Genomic DNA, 14646 nt, shown 5'->3' with positions numbered 1-14646 from the left:
TTAGTAATGAAGTGGGAAGCCGCTGCAAGCTAGTATACGTGTAGGAAAAGATAGAAAGCATTGAAACCAGAAAAGAGGACATTTGGGCTAGATCTGACAAGAAAAACAAATGTTTTAGTATTAATTTTTGACTTTAATTTTCTTTTTAGTGAATACTGGTGTTTAATGGTCTCATTTTAATAAGTATGACACAAGTAATTTAAGGTCATATATTTTATTTGATGAAAATAAGGTATAGGCCAGGCATGGTGGCTCATGCCTGTAATCCCAGCACTTTGGGAGGCCGAGGCAGGCGAATCACCTGAGGTCAGGAGTTAGAGACTAGCCTCAACATGGAGAAACCCGGTCTCTACTAAAAAAATATACAAAATTAGCTGGGTGTGGTGGTGCATGCCTGTAATCCCAGCTACTTGGGAAACTGAGGCAGGAGAATTGCTTGAAACCGGGAGGCGGAGGTTGCGGTGAGCCAAGATCACACCATTGCACTCCAGCCTGGGCAACAAGAGCAAAACTTCATCTTAAAAAAAAAAAGAAGAAAAATCTTTTTTTTAATTAATTAAATTTTTAAGATGGAGTTTCGCCCTGTCGCCAGCCTAGAGTGCAATGGCGCGATCTCGGCTTACTGCAACCTCCGCCTCCTGGGTTCAAGTATTTCTCCTGCCTCAGCCTCCTGAGTAGCTGGAATTACAGGCGCAAGCCACCACGCCCAGCTAGGTTTTTTTTTGTTTGTTTGAGAGGCAGTCTCGCTCTGTCCCCCAAGCTGGAGTGCAGCGGCGGGATCTCGGCTCACTGTAAGCTCTGCCTCCCAGGTTCACACCATTTTCCTGCCTCAGCCTCCCAAGTAGCTGGGACTACAGGTGCCCGCCACCATGCCCGGCTAATTTTTTTGTGTTTTTAGTAGATGGTCTAGATCTCCTGACCTTGTGATCCACCTGCCTCGGCCTCCCAGAGTGCTGGGATTACAGGTGTGAGCCACTGCGCCTGGCGTAGTTTTGTATTTTTAGTAGAGTTGGGGTTTCTCCATGTTTGTCAGGCTGGTCTCAAACTTCGACCTCAGGTGATCCGCCCACCTTGGCCTCCCAAAGTGCAGGGATTACAAGCATGAACCACCGTGCCCAGCAATGTTTTTAAATTTTTGAAATTTAAATATTATTTTTTAGAGACAGGGTCTCACTCTGTTGCTCAGGCTGGAGTGCAGGGGCACATTCACAGCTCACTGCAGCCTTGGCCTCCAGGGCTCAAGCAGTCCTCTCACCTCACCTTCCCGAGTAGCTGGGACTGCAGGGATATGCCACTGCACCTGGCCATTTATTTATTTATTTATTTGAGGCAGAGTCTCGCTGTGTCACCCAGACTGGAGTGCAGTGGTGTGATCTCGGCTCAGTGCAGCCTCCGCCTCCTGGGTTCAAGCGATTCTCCTGCCTCAGCCTTCCAAGTAGCTGGGATCACAGGTGCCTGCCACCACGCCTGGCTAATTGTTTGTACTTTCAGTAGAGATGGGGTTTTGCTGTGTTGGCCAGGCTGGTCTCAAACTCCTGAGCTCAGGTGATCCAACTGTCTCGGCCTCCCAAAGTGCTGGGATTACAGGCATGAGCCACTGCACCCAGCCTGAGCCACCACACCAGCATAATTTTTAAATTTTTTATAGAGACAGGGTCTCATTATGTTGCCCAGGGTGGTGTCAAGCTCTGGGTCTCAAGTGATCCCCCTACCTCAGCCTCCCAAAGTCGTGGGATTGTAGGCATGGAAACCTTAACTGCAGCCTAATAGTTGTTTTCTTTGGGATAACTTTTAAACTTTTAAGTTGATTAAAACACTATCAACTTAATTTCTGATCATATTTTATTGAATAAAATAAGTAAAATGTGAAACAAAATGCTTATTAACATCCATATAAAGCTATCTGTATATAGCTATCTATATCTATATAGCTATTTTTTTTAACTTCCTTTATTTTCCTTACAGGGTTTCAGACAAAATCAGAAAGAAGGAAGGTGCTCACATTCCTTAAATTAAGGAGTAAGTCTACCAACATTATCAAAGTGAATCCTACTTTTGTAAAACTTTATGGTTTGTGGAAAACAAATGTTTTTGAACACTTAAAAAGTTGAAATGTTAAAAAGTTGAAAGGTTAATGTAAAACAATCAATATTAAAGAATTTTGATGCCAAAATTATTAGATAAAAGGTTAATCTACATCCCTACTAGAATTCTCATGGTGTCAAAGTATCATTGCCCCAAATACTTAAGTGGTTGGTTGTGTGGAATAAACATACTTTCACAATAAAGAGCTTTAGGATATGATGCCATATTATATGACTAGTAGGCAGACCAGCAGACATGTTTTTTTATTGTGATACGAGATAATCTAGGCATACTGCACTGTACACTCTGACATATGAAGTGCTCTAGTCAAGTTTAACTGGTGTCCACAGAGGACATGGTTTAACTGGAATTCGTCAAGCCTCTGGTTCTAATTTCTCATTTGCAGGAAATGCTGGCATAGAGCAGCACTAAATGATACCACTAAAGAAACGATCAGACAGATCTGGAATGTGAAGCGTTATAGAAGATAACCGGCCTCATTTCTTCAAAATACCAGTGTTGGGAAAGAAAAAAGGAAGTGGAGTGGGTAACTCTTCTAGATTAAAAGTTATGTAATAACCAAATGCAATGTGAAATATTTTATTGGGCCCTATTTTGAAAAACCATCTGTAAAAGACTGGGGTGGGGGTGGGAGACCAGCACGGTGGTGAGGCAGTTGAGAAAATTGGAATGTGGATTAGATTTTGAATGATACTGGATAATTATTGGTAATTTTATGAGCTGTGAGAAGGGTGTTGTAGTTTATAAAAGACTGTCTTAATTTGCATACTTAAGCATTTAGGAATGAAGTGTTAGAACGTCTTAAAATGTTTAAAATGGTTTAACAAAATGTGATGTGATGCATATGTGGCAAAATGTTACAGAATCTAACTGGTAGACATGGCTGTTCATTGTACTGTTTTTTTCTATCTTCTGTATGTTTAAAAGGATATAATAAAAATATTTAATATTTTTTTTAAAATTAGCTATGTATCTGTGATTGTATTTGTTTTTGGCATATTATTTTGCCTTTTGGCCCATTTTTTTTTTTTTTTTTTTTTTTGAGACGGAGTCTCGCTCTGTCACCCAGGCTGGAGTCCAGTGGCCGGCTCTCGGCTCACTGCAAGCTCCGCCTCCCGGGTTTACGCCATTCTTCTGCCTCAGCCTCCCGAGTAGCTGGGACTACAGGCGCCCGCCACCTTGCCCGGCTAGTTTTTTGTATTTTTTAGTAGAGACGGGGTTTCACCGGGTTAGCCAGGATGGTCTCGATCTCCTGACCTCGTGATCCGCCCGTCTCGGCCTCCCAAAGTGCTGGGATTACAGGCTTGATCCACCGCGCCCAGCCGGGCCCATATTTTGATATGGATGCCACCATAGCGTTTTGTGTATGTGCATGTGTATTCCCACTTAATGTCACATTTTTCGTGTCTTTACATATTCTTATTTTTGTTTATTTTTGAGACAGAGTCTCACTCCGCTGCCCAGGCTGGAGTGCAGTGGCGCAGTCTCAGCTCGCTGCAACCTCTGCTACCCAGATTCAAGAGGTTCTCATGCCTCAGCCACGTGAGTAGTTGGGATTACAGGCATGTGGCACCACACCCCGCTCATTTTTGTATTTTTAGTACAGATGGAGTTTCACCATGTTGGCCACGCTGATTTCAAACTCCTGACCTCAAGTGATCTGACCACCCCGGCCTCCCAAAATGCTGGGATTACAGGCGTGAGCCACCGCGCCTGGCCTCTCTATTTCTATACATAGCTTTTCACATATTATGTTTATTGTTTATATATTGTTTATATCTGTATTTCCTCTTTCATTAGAAGAAAGGTACTACATCTCATTCTTCATGGTGTCTACAATATCTGGCAGTTTTTGGAAGTCGAGGATGAACTTAGAGCATAGACTGGTGGGATTGTCAAAGAAGAGAGCAAATGGAAGAGAAATGTCAGTTATTTTTGGATCAGTCTTTAATTCATCATGACAGGTTAGGCATTAGTTGTAATTCTTGCAAATTTTGAAGAAGACTTAATAAATCCTACATTAGGTAAATGGCTTTGAAAGTTGAGTTAATCATAATGGTGTTTGACTGAGGCCCTATTTATCTTAATATCGAATAATGAAGCGGCTTCCCCCTTAGATATAGACAGAAGACATCAAAGCCACCACACTGCCTGACTGGACTTATCCTAGTAATAAAGTCAAAACTGAGCTAGTTCTCTGGCTTTAACTGTAACAGTTGTCCTTGTGGTTGTAAGGAATCTAGATGAAAATTACATGGTCTGTTCTACAGCCATAACTGTACCTACATTCAGAAGACAGGCACAAGTTGCTGTGTTTGAAGAGATCCTTCATTAAGGGATCAGACAGAGATTACTTTGAGACATCTAAGTTTAGCTTTTCTGCAGGTTTGCCATTAACAGAAATAAACTACAGAGTTAACTTTTTTTTTGTTTTTTTGATACAGTCTCACTCTTGCCCAAGCTGGAGTGTACTGGCATGATTTCGGCTCACTGCAACCTCTGCCTCCCAGGTTCAAGCAATTCTCCTGCCTCAGCCTCCCGAACAGCTGGGACTACAGGCATGTGCCACTAAGCCTGGCTAATTTTTGTATTTTTAGTAGAGACGGGGTTTCGCCATGTTGGCCAGGCTGGTCTCGAACTCCTGACCTCAGGTGATCCACCCGCCTCAGCCTCCCGAAGTGCTGGGATTACAAGTGTGAGCCACTACGCCTGACCCAGAGTTAAGTTTTTAAAAATGTTTTTATGAACTTAAGTCTTGTGTTGTTTGAAATAATGGATTCAATTTAGACATCAAATTCCAAAAGTTACTAAGAGCAGCTGGGCGCGGTGGCTCACACCTGTAATGCCAGCACTTTGGGAGGCCAAGGCAGGCAGATCACCTGAGGTCAGGGGTTCCAGACCAGCCTGGCCAACATAGTAAAACCCCGTCTCTACTAAAAATACAAAAATTAGCCGGGCATGGTCGCACGCGCCTGTAGTCCCAGCTACTCGGAAGGCTGAGGCAGGAGAATTGCTTGAACCCGGGAGGTGGAGGTTGTGGTGAGCCAGGATCGCGCCACTGTGCTCAATCCTGGGCTAAAGCGAGACTCCGTCTCAAAAAAAAAAAAGTTACTGAGAACAACTCTGGGCCAGGCACAGTGGCTTACACCTGTAATCCCAGCATTTTGGGAGGCTGAGACGGGCGAATCACTTGAGCCCAGGAGTTCAAGACCAGTGTAAGCAACAAAGCAAGACCCCTGACTCTACAAAAAATAAAAAAATTAGCAAGGCATCGTGGTGCATACCTGTAGTCCCAGCTATTGGAGAGGATAAGGCAAAAGGATCACTTGAGTACAGGAGGTTAAGGCTATGTAATGAGCCATGTTCACACCATTGCACTTCAGCCTGGGCAGCAGACTGAGACCCTGTCTCAAAAAAACAAAACAAAACAAAAGCAACAAACAAAAAAACGAGCAACTCTGCTTCTGCACGCTTTTTTTTTTTTTTTTTTGGTAGCAACATGATCTCATTATGTTGCCCAAGCTGGTCTCGAATTCCTGGGTTCAAGCCATTCTCCCACCTCAGGCTCCCAAAGTGCTGGGATTACAGACATGAATCACCATGCCCAGCCCTTCTGTACACTTTTCAGTGTACCCTTTTGTGATTTTTAAAATGTTTGTGTGTACATTTATTGTGAATTTTTTAAAACATAATTAAGACTAGACGCAGTGGCTCATACCTGTAATCCCAGCACTTTGAGAGGCCAAGGTGGGTGGATCACCTGAGGTCAGGAGTTCGAGACCAACCTGGCCAACATGGTGGAAACCCCATCTCTACTAAAAATACAAAAAAAAAAAAATTAGCTCAGCATGGTGGTGGACGCCTGTAATCCCAGCTACTGGAGAGGCTGAGGCATGAGAACCACTTGAACCCGGGAGGCGAAGACTCTAGTGAGCCAAGATCACACCACTACACTCCAGCCTGGGTGACTGAGTGACTGTCTCAAAAAAAAAAAAACACTAATTAAATTGTATCATGATGTATCATCATTACCCTTTTTGAACTTTTAAAATTTTTTATCTTTAGAGGTAATTCATACAATGTTCTTTAATAGATAAGTGCTTTTCTGCCAATATATCTTAGAGAACACACCATATCAGTATTTAAAACTCTTACTCTTTTAAGCACTTACAGGATATTCTTATAGATAGATGTGTACCATGCTTAATGAATTGAGCTCTTGTAGATGACAGTTTAATTTGTTTCTAATCATTTGCTATTTAATAGTACAGTCGCATCTTTAGGATTAAGTATCTAGAATTAGAACTACTGTGTTGAAGAGGATATTGCATTTAAATTTTTTTTTTTTTTTGAGATGGAGTCTTGCTCTGTTACCCAGGCTGGAGTGCAATGGTGTGATCTCAGCTCACCACAGCCTCCACCTCCCGGGTTCAAGCAGTCCTCCTGTCTCAGCCTCCTGAGTGGCTAGGATTACGGGCGCACGCCACCATGCCTGGCTAATTTTTGTATTTTTTTGGTAGAGACAGGGTTTCACCATGTTGGCCAGGCTGGTCTCGAACTCCTGACCTTGTGATCTGCTCGCCTTGGCCTCCCAAAGTCCTGGGATTACAGGTGAGCCACCGCAGCCGACCTACATTTAAATTTTTAATAAATGTTTGCTAAATTGTTCTCAGTAGAGGTTATATTAATTTATATTTACACCAACATGGAGAGTTTGTTTCCCACAAAATAGCCAATAATTTATCAAACCTTTGAATCTTTGTCAATTGAATAAAAATGATTATCTCATATTTATAAATTTTTATCTTATTGTGAGTTCAGCACCTTTTCGTGTGTTTAAGAACTTTTAATTTTTTGTTGTTTATATGGTCTTCCCGTTACCATTTTAGGTATTTGTTTTTATTTTCAGAGTTTTTGCTTATAAAATTTTATTTACAGTCAATTCTCATCATTTGTGGAATCTGTATTTGTAAAGGTGCCTACTTGCTAAAATTTATTTGTAACCTAATATCAATACTCATGGCAGTTTCATGGGTTTTCATGGACATACACAGAGGTGAAAAATTTGAGAACCTTACCCAGATATTCCCAGCTGGGGTTGAACAATGTTTTTTGTTTAGCTTTCTTACTATAAACAAGTGTCCTTTTCAAAAGCAGTTTATATAGTTCTACATTTTTCACATTTTTGTGCCTTCTGTTTGGGGTTTTACTGTTCAAAGTGATTCCCAAGCATTGTGCTGAAGTGCTATATAGTATGGTATTCCGAGGCGCATGCGGGCTGTGAGGTGCCTTTGAGAATACATATGTTAGATAACCTTTGTTTCGGCATGAGTTTAGTACTGTTGAGTGGGACTTAGATGATGATGAGTCATCAATATTTATTTATTTATTATATTTTTTGAGAGGGAGTCTCACTCTGTCGCCCAGGCTGGAGTTCTGTGGCATAATCTTGGCTCACTGCAACCTCCTCCTCCCAGGTTCAGACGATTCTCCTGCCTCAGCCTTCCCAGTAGCTGGGATTATAGGCGCCCACCACTGCACCCGGCTTAATTTTTGTATTTTTAGTAGAGGTGGGTTTTACCATGTTGGGCAGGCTGGTCTTGAACTCCTGACCTCAAGTGATCCGCCCACCTTGGCGTCCCAAAGTGCTGGGATTACAGGTATGAGCTACCCTGCCAGGTCTATATTTATTAAGTAATGTGTCTTTAAACAGAAACAGATATAAAACAAGGTTATGTATTCATAAGTTGAAGAAAATGTGACCAAAGGCTTACAGGAACCTGTATTTCTCTTAGGAACAATGGCTAAGTATTCACTAATTTGCGTGTTTGTGGCAACCTTATAGAACATAACTACCTCAAGTCATTTTATAAACAATTTACAGAAGAATAAAGGGATGGCGAAAATCAACTTTGCTACCAATTTTAATGAGAATCCAAATACAGGAGACCCAAATTTTTTCCCATATTTTACCAGTTTTGAATGTTTATGTATACCTAAAAGGCATTACATCCTTTGAAAGCAACTGTTCGTTATGCATGAATCTGGAACATACCTACCTTATAAATACTGATTTTGGATTTCAAATGCATCTCTACCATGTTCTGCCTTATTATGTTTATTCTTCATGAACTCACTTGATCAAAATGCAATACTTTTTGTTTTTTAATTTATTTTTATTTTTTGTAGGAATAGGGTCTCACTGTGTTGCCCAGGATGGCCTTGAACACCTGGCCTCAAGTGATCTTCCTGCCTTCCAAAGTGCTGGGAATTGCAGGGTTGAGCCACGACACCCGTGCAAACTGCAATACTTTTGAAAACTTAAGGGCTTATAGTTTTGTTGAAGTGATAGATGATGGCTATATTCTTTGTTACATAACAGCAAAACATTTTTGTTTTTACATTTATAAATACCAGTTAGAATGACTTTCAGTGGATTGATTTTCATTTTTCACATCATCTTTACCTTCCTGTTACCTTGTATACATATCTGTCTTCCATACTTGTCCCCTTACAAACTTTTTCAAGTAAATTCTGGTGTATAAGCATAAAAGATGAAAGAACATTGTCACATTGTCACTTGTCCTTTTAGCAATTATGCAATGATTCAGCTGTTCTAGGTACAACTAGAGGAAGAGTATCCCAGGCGAGGGAGATAACAAGTACAAAGGCCCTAAGACACAAGTGTATTTAACATGTTTGGGGAACAACAAGGAGTTAATCGTGGCTGGAGTGGAAGTAAGGAGGAGAGATTAAGGAGATGGAGCTGGCCGGGCGCGGTGGCTCAAGCCTGTAATCCCAGCACTTTGGGAGGCCGAGACGGGCGGATCATGAGGTCAGGAGATCGAGACCATCCTGGCTAACACCGTGAAACCCCATCTCTACTAAAAAAAAAATACAAAAAACTAGCCGGGTGAGGTGGCGGGCGCCTGTAGTCCCAGCTACTCGGGAGGCTGAGGCAGGAGAATGGCGCAAACCCAGGAGGCGGAGCTTACAGTGAGCTGAGATCCGGCCACTGCACCCCAGCCTGGGCGACAGAGCAAGACTCCGTCTCAAAAAAAAAAAAGGAGATGGAGCTAAGAGAGGTAGTCAAGGATCAGGCCATATGTCAGCGACAGTAAGGTCTTCAGCATTTACTTTAAGTTGGGAGTCCATTATTGAAAGGTTTTGAACCCAAGTTACAGCATGATCTGACTTACACAAAGAGACTTCTGATTGCTGTGTTGAAAATACACTATAGGTTTCAAGGGAAGAAGCAGGCTGACTAGTTAGAGCCAGTGTGGGTAGCAGTGGTTGGATCTGAGTATATTTTCCAAGTGGAGCCACCAGGATTTTCCAGTAGATTGATTACATGTGGTGTATGAAAGAGGAGTGTCAAGTATAACTCCAAGATTTTTGGCTTATGCATCTGGAAAAATAAAGTCAGAATTTAATGAGATGGAGGTCTACATAAGGAGTACTTTTGTGGCAGGAAAGAAGTTGGGTTTTGAACATGTGAAAATTGAGATGCCCATTAATAGAAGTTGGATGTGAATAGAGTCCAGGCCAGGTGCAGTGCCTCATGCCTGTAATCTCAGCACTTGGGGAGGCCAAGGCAGGAGAATCATGTGAGCCCAGGAGTTCAAGACCAGACTGGGCAACAAAGTGAGACTCCGTCTATATTATTAAAATAAAAATATGGTTCAGAGGAGAGGTCTGGGCTAGAGGTGGAAATGTAGAAGTTAGTATAGATATAGAATTTAAAGCTATTCAACTACAAGAGATAGCTGAGGAGGTGCAATCAAATAGAGAAGACGTCAGAGGAGAACTCTGGGGTTCTCTCAGTGGTTAGAGATCAGATATGAAGAGAAACAGTGCAGGAGACTAAGAAGGAGCTCTCAGTGAGTTAGGAAAATCAAGAGGGATGCTCTGGAAGCCAAATGAAGGCAGTGTTTTGAGGAAGAGGGGATGATGGGCCATATGAAAACCAATAGGTCAAATGCTGTTAACGGGTCAACTAAAGTGAGGACTGAGAAGTATTCACGAATTTAGCAATGTGGAGCTCATTGGTGACCCTCATAAGAGCTGTTTTGGTGGAATGGAGGAGGTAAAATCCTGGAGGGAGAGAACATAAGAATACGCGAACAGTTGACAGTGCATATAAACAACTCTTTCACGGAACTTTGTATTTCTGAATTTTCATTTATTTGGATGTTAATAAAATCATCGGATATAGCTTTATTTTAGTAAGATTTGTTTTGTGGAACTTCAGTTGTGTATACGCATATGTGTATGCATGTATGTGCGTATGGCGTTTTGATGGAAAATTTATTAATCGTGAGTCATGGTTAAAAAAAAAAAAGCCTGAGAATAAGGAGTTAGATCAAGAAGGTAGAAGGAATGTTGACATAAGTTGTGGATATAGGAGATTCTACCCATGTGGACACAGTGGAAGGATTTAGGGAGTTGGAGCAGGTTACGATATATATGTGACCAAAAAGCAGGAGTTTAGCTCTCTCATTTACCCCTGCTTTTACCATGTGATGTGTCTGCTACCCCTTCACCTTCCACGATGACTGTAAGCTTCCTGAGGTCTCCCTAGAAGCCAAGCAGATGGCAGCACCATGCTTCCTGTAAAGCCTGCAGAACCATGAGGCAATTAAACCTCTGTAAATTATCCAGTTTCAGGTATTTATAGCAGTATAAGAATGCCCTAATACAGAAAACTGGTACCAAGAAATTGGGCATTGCTATAAAGATACCTGAAAATGTGGAAGCAGCTTTGGAACTGGGTAGTGAGTAGTGGTTGGAAGAGTTTGCAGGGCTCAGAAAAAGACAGAGTCTTGCTCTGTCACCCAGGCTGGAGTGCAGTGGTGTGATCTTGGCTCACTGCAACCTCTGCCTCCCAGGTTCAAGCAATTCTCCTGCCTCAGCCTCCCAAGTAGCTGGGGTTACAGGCATGCGCCACCACGCCTGGCTAATATTTTTGTATTTTTAGTAGGGATGGAGTTTCACCATGTTGGCCAGGCTGGTCTTGAACTCCTGACCTCAGTGATTCACCCACCTCGACTCCCAAAGTGCTAAGTGTCATGCGCGTCTGTGTGAAGAGACCACCAAATAGGCTTTGTGTGAGCAACATGGCTGTTTATTTCACCTGGGTGCAGGCGAGCTGAGTCCGAAGAGAGTCAGTGAAGGGAGATAAGGGTGGGACCGTTTTATAGGATTTGGGTAGGTAAAGGAAAATTACAGTCAAAGGGGGGTTGTTCTCTGGTGGGCAGGAGTGGGGGTTACAAGGTGCTCAGTGGGGGAGCTTTTTGAGCCAGGATGAGTCAGGAAAAGGAATCCCACAAGACAATATCATCCCTTAAGGCAAGGACCGGTCATTTTCACTTCTTTTGTGGTAGAATGTCATCAGTTAAGGTGGGGCAGGGCATTTGCACTCTTTTGTGATTCTTCAGTTACTTAAGGCCATCTGGGAGTATATGTGCAAGTCACAGGGGATGCGATGGCTTGACTTGGGCTCAGAGGCCTGACACTAAGTTTACAGGTGTGAGCCACCACTCCCGGCAAGTTTGGAACTTCTTTTTTTTTCTCTGTCGCCCAGGTTGGAGTGCAGTGGCGCCATCTTGGCTCACTGCAAGCTCCACCGCCTGTGTTCATGCCATCCTCCTGTCTCAGCCTCCCAAGTAGCTGGGATTACAGGCGCCCAACACCAATTTTTTAAAATTTTTTGTAGTTTTAGTAGAGACGGGATTTCACCATGTTAAGCCAGGATGGTCTCGATCTCCTGACCTCGTGATCCACCTCCTTCGGCCTCCCAAAGTGCTGGGATTACAACCGTGAGCCACCACGCCTGGCCAAGTTTGGAATTTCTTAAGAGACTGGTTAAATGGTTGTGACCAAAATGCTGATGGTGATATGGACAGTGAAGTCCAGGCTGACAAAGTCTCAAAAGGAAACAAGTAATTTATTGGGAACTGGAACAAAAGTCACATGTTATGCCTTAGCAAATAACTTGGCTGCATTTTGTTTGTGCCCTAGGGATCTGTGGAAGTTTGAACTTAAAAATTATGACCTAGGGTATCTGGCAGAAGAAATTTCTAAGCAGCAAAGCATTCAAGATGTGGCCTGCTGCTTCTAACAGCCTGTGCTGAGATGTGGGAGCAAATGAATGACTTAAAGTTGGAACTTTAACATTTAAACAGGAAACAGAGCCTAAAAGTTTGGAAAATTTGCAGCCTAGCCATGTGGTAAAAAATAGAAAACACTTTCTCATCAAGGAATTCAAGCAGGCTGTGGAGCAACCACTTGTTGATATTTGCATAACTGAAAGGGATCCAAGTGGTAATATCCAAGACAATGGGGCAAAGGCCTCAAAGGCATTTCAGAGACCTATGGGGCAGCCCCTCCTATCATAGGCCCTGAGGCCTAGGAGGACTGAATGTTTTCCTGAGCTGGGCCCTGTGTGCATCCTCAGAACACTGCATCCAGATGGCTCCAACTCCAGCAGGGGCTCAAAGGGGCCTAGGTATAGCTTGGGCTGTTACTTTGGAGGGCATAAGCCATAGCCTTCACAGCTTCCATTAGGTGGTAAGCCTGCAGGCGCACAGAATGCAAAAATGGTGGATTCTTGGTAGCCTCTGCCTGGATTTCAGAGGATGTATGGAAAAGCCTGGCTGTCCAAACAGAAGTTTGCTGCAGGGGCAGAGCCCTCACAGAGAGCCTCTACTAGGGCAGTGTGGAGGGGAAATGTGGGGTTAAAGGCCCCATGCAGAGTCCCTACTGGGGCACTGCCTAGTGGAGCTGTGAGAAGAGGGCTACTGTTCTCCAGACTCCAGAATGGTAGAGCCACTAGCAGCTTGTACCTTGCACCTGGAAAAGCCACAGGCAATCAACTCCAGCCTGTGACAGCAGCCTCAGGGGCTGAACTCTGCAAAGCTATAGGAGCAGAGCTGCCCAAGGCCTTGGGAGCCCAGTCCTCATATCAGCGTGCCACATGGAGATCATTGTGGAGTTTTATGATTCAATGACTGGCATGCTGGGTTTTGAACTTGCATGGGGCCTGTAGCCCCCTTTTTTGGCAGATTTTTCCGTTTTGGAATGGAAATATTTCCCCAACCCCTGAACCCTTACTGTATGTTGGAAGTAAATAATTTGTTTTTTATTTTATAGGCTCATAGGTGGAAGGGATTTGCCTTGTCTCAGATGAGACTTTGGACTTCTGAGTTAATGCTGGAATGAGTTAAGACTTTGAGGGACTGTTGGGAAGGCATGGTTGTATTTTGCAATGTGAAAAGGACATAAGACTTGGGAGGGGCCAGAGGTGGAATGATATGGTTTGGATATTTGTCTCTACTCATGTTGAATTGTGTCCCCAGTGTTGGAGATGGGGCATGGTGGGAGGTGTTTGGATCATGGAGGCAAATCCCTCATGGCTTGGTGTTATCTTTGTGTTGATACTGAGTTCTCATGAGATCTGGTCATTTAAAAGTGTATGGAACCTGCGCCCCCACTGTCTCTCACTTGTTTCTGCTTTTGTCATGTGACATGTGTGCTCACCTTCCACCATGATTTTAAGTTCCTGAGGCCTCCCTAAAAGCCGAGCAGATGCCAGCACCATACTTCCTGTGAAGCCTGCAGAACCGTGAGTCATCTAAACCTCCTTTCTTTATCAAAGAAAGAAAAGGAAGGAAGGGAGAGAGGGAAAGAGAAAGGGAGACAGGAAGAGATGGATGGAGGAAGGGAGGGAAGGTTTACAACCATGAGGACAGGTGTTGGGTCAATGAGGGATGACTTGGGAGTCCTATGAAGACTGATGTAAACTAAAATAAAGGATGTGATGAGCTTATGATTCAAAAGTATTTTGTCATAAAAGTAGTTCATTTTCTGTAAAAGAACAGAGTAAGGACGGGCGCGGTGGCTCAAGCCTGTAATCCCAGCACTTTGGGAGGCCGAGACGGGCGGATCACGAGGTCAGGAGATTGAGACCATCCTGGCTAACACAGTGAAACCCCATCTCTACTAAAAATACAAGAAAATTAGCCGGGCGAGGTGGCGGGCGCCTGTAGTCCCAGCTACTTGGGAGGCTGAGGCAGGAGAATGGCGTGAACCCGGCGGGGCGGAGCTTGCAGTGAGCCGAGATCGCGCCACTGCACTCCAGCCTGGGGCACAGAGCAAAACTCCGTCTCAAAAAAAAAAAAAAAAAAAAAAAAGAAAGTAAATATTTTAGCTTTGTAGGCCACTGATAGTCTCTGTTGCTTTAAAAAATGTGAAAACCATTCTTAGCTTGAGGGCTGGACAGTCCAGGGCCATACTTTACTGACCCCTGCTTGAACTAAAAGCCCTTAGAAGAAGCTCTGAACAAATAATTTGCATGGAATCTTAAGAGTTTTTCTTTTTTTTCTTTTTTTTTTTTTGAGACGGAGTCTCGTGCTGTGTCACCCAGGCTGGAGTGCAGTGGCTGGATCTCAGCTCACTGCAAGCTCCGCCTCCCAGGTTCACGCCATTCTCCTGCCTCAGCCTCCGAGTAGCTGGGACTACAGGCGCCCGCCACCACGCCCG

General features: G+C 43.4%; 1 protein-coding gene and 1 long non-coding RNA gene across 2 annotated transcripts in view; both read left to right on the top strand.

Annotated features, from left to right (window-relative positions):
* Positions 1-3070, top strand: part of SMN1 (survival of motor neuron 1, telomeric) — a 32174-nt gene extending 29104 nt beyond the window's left edge. The window contains exons 8-9 of the mRNA XM_021939435.2: positions 1966-2019; positions 2492-3070. Of these exons, the coding sequence (XP_021795127.2) occupies positions 1966-2016 (51 nt within the window). The 3' untranslated portion in view covers positions 2017-2019; positions 2492-3070. The remainder of the gene's footprint in view (positions 1-1965; positions 2020-2491) is intronic.
* Positions 3071-3730: 660 nt separating this feature from the next.
* LOC116274907 overlaps positions 3731-14646 on the top strand; it is a 38069-nt gene continuing 27153 nt past the window's right edge. Inside the window, exon 1 of the long non-coding RNA XR_004183733.1 lies at positions 3731-4070. This is a non-coding gene — a long non-coding RNA (uncharacterized LOC116274907). The remainder of the gene's footprint in view (positions 4071-14646) is intronic.

Source organism: Papio anubis, chromosome 5 (genome assembly GCF_008728515.1).
Source record: "Papio anubis isolate 15944 chromosome 5, Panubis1.0, whole genome shotgun sequence".
NCBI classification, from domain to species: Eukaryota; Metazoa; Chordata; class Mammalia; order Primates; family Cercopithecidae; genus Papio; species Papio anubis.
Note: the sequence above shows the minus strand (reverse complement) of the source record. Positions and strands in the feature narration are given on the sequence as shown.